This window comes from Penaeus japonicus, unplaced genomic scaffold, assembly GCF_977035675.1.
Source record: "Penaeus japonicus unplaced genomic scaffold, GWHDUDI00000001_assembly GWHDUDI00000013, whole genome shotgun sequence".
In the NCBI taxonomy this organism is placed as follows: Eukaryota; Metazoa; Arthropoda; class Malacostraca; order Decapoda; family Penaeidae; genus Penaeus; species Penaeus japonicus.
The window spans coordinates 8,640,568-8,645,567 of record NW_028234415.1 but is presented as its reverse complement, the minus strand read 5'-3'; the positions used below and the strand labels follow the sequence as shown (position 1 = coordinate 8,645,567).

Genomic DNA, 5,000 nt, shown 5'->3' with positions numbered 1-5,000 from the left:
TTTTTTTTTTTTTTTTTTTTTTTTTTTTTTTTTTTTTTTTTTTTTTATCTACTGTTTTAGATTTTTTCTGATGCTTTGAATCTCAAACACTGTAAACTTGCAATGTGTTTTTTATGCACATATACTGAAGCTTTGTTTGATTAGGAGATAATTCTGTTTACTTACTTTTTATGTGAATGTAAGGAAATAATTTTTTTTTTCCTCGAATTGAACATGGTTGAAGGCATGTGTTTGATTTTATCGTACATTAAATAAAAGACATATTTTTGAAAGAAGACAAAGATTAAATGGCATTAAAAAAAGTTGACATTACTATACAGGGTGCAGTATCTATTGAAATAGATGTGTGCATTTTACATTTATTTAATAACTTTTTATCTCTGTCTGCATGTATTTTCCCTCATTTGAATATGTGCTACCCATCCCAACTTTCCCCGAACCTGACTTATAACAATTCATTTTAGGTAATGCAGATCAGCATGGGAATGTGACTCAGCCCTATTTTAATTTAATCAGCCTTTTGAATAGTTTTACGAGATTTGGAGGTTGTATTTTGAATTCAGAAATGTTTGAATTATTATTATTATTATTTTTTTTTTTTTTTTTTTTTTTAAGATTGTGAATCATTGGTAGGTTGGCATACAAAAGGTGTTCTGTGTATGGTACAGTTGTTTATATTGGGGATGTTTATAAGGCTATTACTGATGTGATATATGGAACAAATAAAAGGTCATTTTATAGCAAATTTGATTTGATTTACACTTAGTGTAATTTATTGATGAAAGGCTTGAATTGTCATTTAAGGTTTATCTTATTAGGTTCTAATTTATAGTATTGAATTTAATTATCTGACCAGTTATCATGGTAACAGAAAGCATTTTGAATTAGATACCATGTCAATATCTTTACTAAGTGCTGTTTCCTTAATACCACCACTAAATATCCACACCTGGTTGAAAATGTGGTACATGAGAACAGAAAGGCAGACTTAAATGAGAGTGTAGCTATGTAACTATACTCTATGCACAGTCTTCTGTCGAGCCCCGATTGTGGCTTTAGCAAAATCAAATATCCTGAATAGTATAATAAGGTATGAATAAGAATTCATATTTCTACAATAAAATTGATGTAATTAAATTTTCAGTATTGCATGTATATAAGTAGCCTTTTCTACAATTATCACAAAATCTTTTTATCTCAATTATTTTAGAGGCAAGGATTCCCTAACTTGAAAGTAATTATTGATCCTGCTGAGGAGGTAATGTCTTTTGTAATTATTCCATTAGGGATAATAAATGATTAGTATTATCTAAAAATAAATACAACCATGGTTTCTGCCTGATGACTTCCATTATTCGGAAGAAGCTAAATGAAATGTGGTGCTGCTTCGTCCATCTATGCACTTAAGTCCTTGAGCAGCATTCATGTTGTTGAATTTGAAGTGACTTTTATTAAAATGTCTTACTCTCGGATCTTTTGAGTATGATTTTAAAATTAGTTGTACAGAATGAGAGCCTTTACTTAGGTTGCTCACCAAATTATCCCTCAAAGTAAGCAGTGGATATTTTTGGAAAAATTGGCACAAGTGAAGAGTGCATGGAATTTTTTTTTTTTATTATTGCTTTTGTAACTTTCCATTTATTTTATTCAAAACTACTGAATTCCCTTTCTGTCCTTTATAGTTCCATAGTTAAAAAAATATTAATACTGATGTCCAGATTTTGATTACTGATACTAACAAGACACATAAAATTATACATTTATTCTATTTGGTGGAATAATAAATGCCAGGGTTGCATACTTCTTATGCAAAATCAGTCAGATAAAGGAGAAAGAAGAAGATCCAGGAACCCAGATCAATTATGTAAGCAGAATTATTGTTGAAAAGCAATATTCTAGTAACCTCTTTTTCAAGCATTTATTAGTAAACACCTGAAAGATCAATTCTGAGGATCGAGGAGGATCTTGCATGCAGAACCACTCAAGAGTTCCTGAAACGCTTGTTCAAACTGGCTCATTGGGAGGCGATGGGAGATGAGGGGGGCTGCATCCACCAGACCATCAGCCAGGAGCCTTTCGCACTCGCGCCAGGTGCGGAAGATCCTGCGGAAGGGAGGAACAGCGGCTGATGGGAAAGCGCACAGGGAGAGGACTAAAAGATGTTCAGGAGATGAAGTTCATGAGAGACATCATCGGATTTTGATGGTAATTGAAGCACATAAACTGAGGTTTAAGTGAAATTGGTCCAAAAGCACACGATAAGAAGTCGAGTTGATGTTTAAGTAAAACAGGGAGAAAGGCTTTTGCAAAAGAGATCTTTTTTTATATTATAAATATAATATATGTATAGAATGTAAAAATCCATCTCTATCAGGAAAATGGTAGAACACAGAACGAGGAGGAGTAATGGAAAACCATAGTATTACTTTTTGTGAAATCACAACAGAGATGGAGGATAAAGGACCATCAAACAGGATGTAAAAGTGGAGAAAGAAGTTGTAAAAGAACAGAAAAAGTGGGAGGCGACATTAATAGAAATGCGCACCAAAGGAAGTATCAGTGATACGGAAACAGGCTGGCTAGCAGAAGAGGAGGTTGCACGGAGGGGGCAAAGAGAGAGCATGAGGTTTTGGCGGAAGGTTATGGGAGAAAAATATATAAAAATCAAGTTGAATTCAAAATGTCTTTTATCAGTGTTCAAAAACACCGAACCAGAACTTGTAGTTATTTAACTTGTAGTTATTTATTTAGTTATAATTTGTAGTTAACTTGAATCCCTGTAGTAGGGGAAAATGGTTATACCTGCGCCCGTGAACAGTCTTGAGAGTTAACGACTTAAAAAGAATGTCATTCAGGACATCCTCCACGTGCAAAGGGCTCTTCGGTAAACCTATCAGCACCATCTGGCCACCCTGAAAAAAGGAGAACGCATTTCTGAAGAAGTATTCAATCGTGGAGAGATCAAGCGATTTGTGAACTACCATTTATGAAACATTTACTGAAGTTACATGAGGTTAGGAAAGCATAAAGTTTAACAAGAAGGTTTTTGTCAACAGAAAATACCATTATAAACTATAGGTACACCATCACTAGTGACAGGAGACTCATCAAAAAAATTATTTACAAATTATACAATGTAATCAAAGACAAAAAATCTATAACTAAAAAAAAATAAACATAATTAAAGAAAGCAAAACAGAAAAACATAGCAGCAAAACTATATAAGAAACATTCCTGCACTGTGCAACCCAACCCTCCCATACACAAATAGAGCGAAAAAAAAGCAAATAAAAAAACACGAAAACAAAGAAAAGGATCCACATAATACCTTCCTAAGCCACGAAAAGGACTGGTTGAGGAGCGAGGCAGAACCGCTCGCCTCGACGACTCGACCCACGCCGTTCTTGTCGCTGAGGGACATGATGGTCGACTTGATGTCCTCCTGAGAAAAGTTTTTTTTGTGGAAATTCCGGACTCTGAGGCTATGTACATTAAGGCTGTTTGTTTGTTTGTTTCATTCTTATTTTCTTTACTGTTTTCTGGTTGTCCTATATTCTTTGTGTATGCTTACCTATGAATACACAGTCAAATATAGGTATCTGTTGTCTCAAAGCTCTTAAAGGGAATTCAGGCATTTTAAAAGTTATACCACGTTGAGATGGCTGCAAAAGCCTCCCTCTCGCTAACGAAATTACACTTCCACCCAAAAGATGATACAAAGGTTAAAATTTATCAGATAATATGCTACCAGAATACGTGACATTGCAAGTTCAAAAAGAAAAAAGATATGTGAAGACGTCTAAATATTTGTAAATGGTTATGGCAAAGACGAAATATTCCGAAAAGGAGGGGATATAATGTAAGAATACATCTTAAAACATATTTACTCTGAATCTTACATGATACTCGATAAAAAATAAAAAATAAAACGCAAAAAAGTAATACAAGAAGAAAACCGGTACGCATTCCTCCGGCAGAAGTCTCTGACCTGACCTGACCTGACCTCACCTTGGCACCATTGATGACACGCGTGGCACCCATCTGCGTCGCCAGCTCTAGTCGCGCCGGTAACACATCCACGCCATAAATTGCCCGGGCACCTGCGAGAGGGCAAAGGTGGTGATGGGGGGGGGGGGGGGTTGGGGGGGGTTGGGGAGAATTAATCAGTGATGAAGAATAGTTGCAGTTGGGTCGATAAGAATGTAAGTATGTGTATGCATGCATGCATACGTACATACATACATGTAAATACAATCTCTCTCTCTCTCTCTCTCTCTCTCTCTCTCTCTCTCTCTCTCTCTCTCCCTCTCCCTCTCCCTCTCCCTCTCCCTCTCCCTCTCCCTCTCCCTCTCCCTCACACACACACACACACACACACACACACACACACACACACACTCACACACACACACACACACACACACACACACACACACACACACACACACACACACACACACACACACACACACACACACACACACACACACACACACACACACACACACACACACACACACACACACACACACTGACCGAGGGCCTTAGCGACGGCGATGGCGAAGAGTCCAACGGGGCCGCAACCAAGCACCAGCACGTCCTCGCCCTTGACGTCGATGTTGTCAACTGCATTGTGGGCAACTCCTGGTGGGGGGGGGGGGAGTTGCTTTTATATATCGTCTGGTATGGATGTGACATTTTAGTGGGTACTTTTTTTTTTTTTTTTTTTTTTTTACTGTGGAATTGGTAATGTGTTTTGTTGTTCTTTAGACAGTGGGACCACGTTATTACTGTTATCGTTATTTTTTTATCATTACATCATCATTTTCATTATTTATAATTATTATCAATTATCATCATCATCATTAGCATTATTACAATTATGATCAATAATCGTCATTATTATCCCCATTATATTATTATTATTATTACTGGTATCATTAATTTTGTTCCAATGAGCACATCCAGTGCCACTAGGTGAGACAGCATCTCAAGTTACA

The 5,000-nt window shown here is 36.4% G+C and overlaps 2 protein-coding genes across 13 annotated transcripts in view; one reads left to right on the top strand and one right to left on the bottom strand.

Annotated features, from left to right (window-relative positions):
• NUCB1 (Nucleobindin 1) overlaps positions 1-745 on the top strand; it is an 18,850-nt gene extending 18,105 nt beyond the window's left edge. For all 7 annotated transcript variants that reach the window (XM_086543141.1, XM_043003780.2, XM_086543139.1 and 4 more), the window contains one exon: positions 1-745. This exon is cut by the window's left edge and continues 1,297 nt beyond it. The gene's annotated coding sequence lies outside the window, so the exon portion shown is untranslated.
• A 1,161-nt stretch (positions 746-1,906) lies between these two features.
• The window catches only part of LOC122245786 (uncharacterized), an 8,075-nt gene continuing 4,981 nt past the window's right edge, over positions 1,907-5,000 (bottom strand). For all 6 annotated transcript variants that reach the window (XM_043003785.2, XM_043003786.2, XM_043003783.2 and 3 more), the window contains 5 exons: positions 4,537-4,644; positions 4,009-4,100; positions 3,329-3,442; positions 2,803-2,912; positions 1,907-2,103 (listed from right to left, as the gene is read on the bottom strand). In XM_043003785.2, coding sequence (XP_042859719.2) covers positions 1,941-2,103; positions 2,803-2,912; positions 3,329-3,442; positions 4,009-4,100; positions 4,537-4,644 — 587 coding nt within the window. In that variant the 3' untranslated portion in view covers positions 1,907-1,940. The remainder of the gene's footprint in view (positions 2,104-2,802; positions 2,913-3,328; positions 3,443-4,008; positions 4,101-4,536; positions 4,645-5,000) is intronic.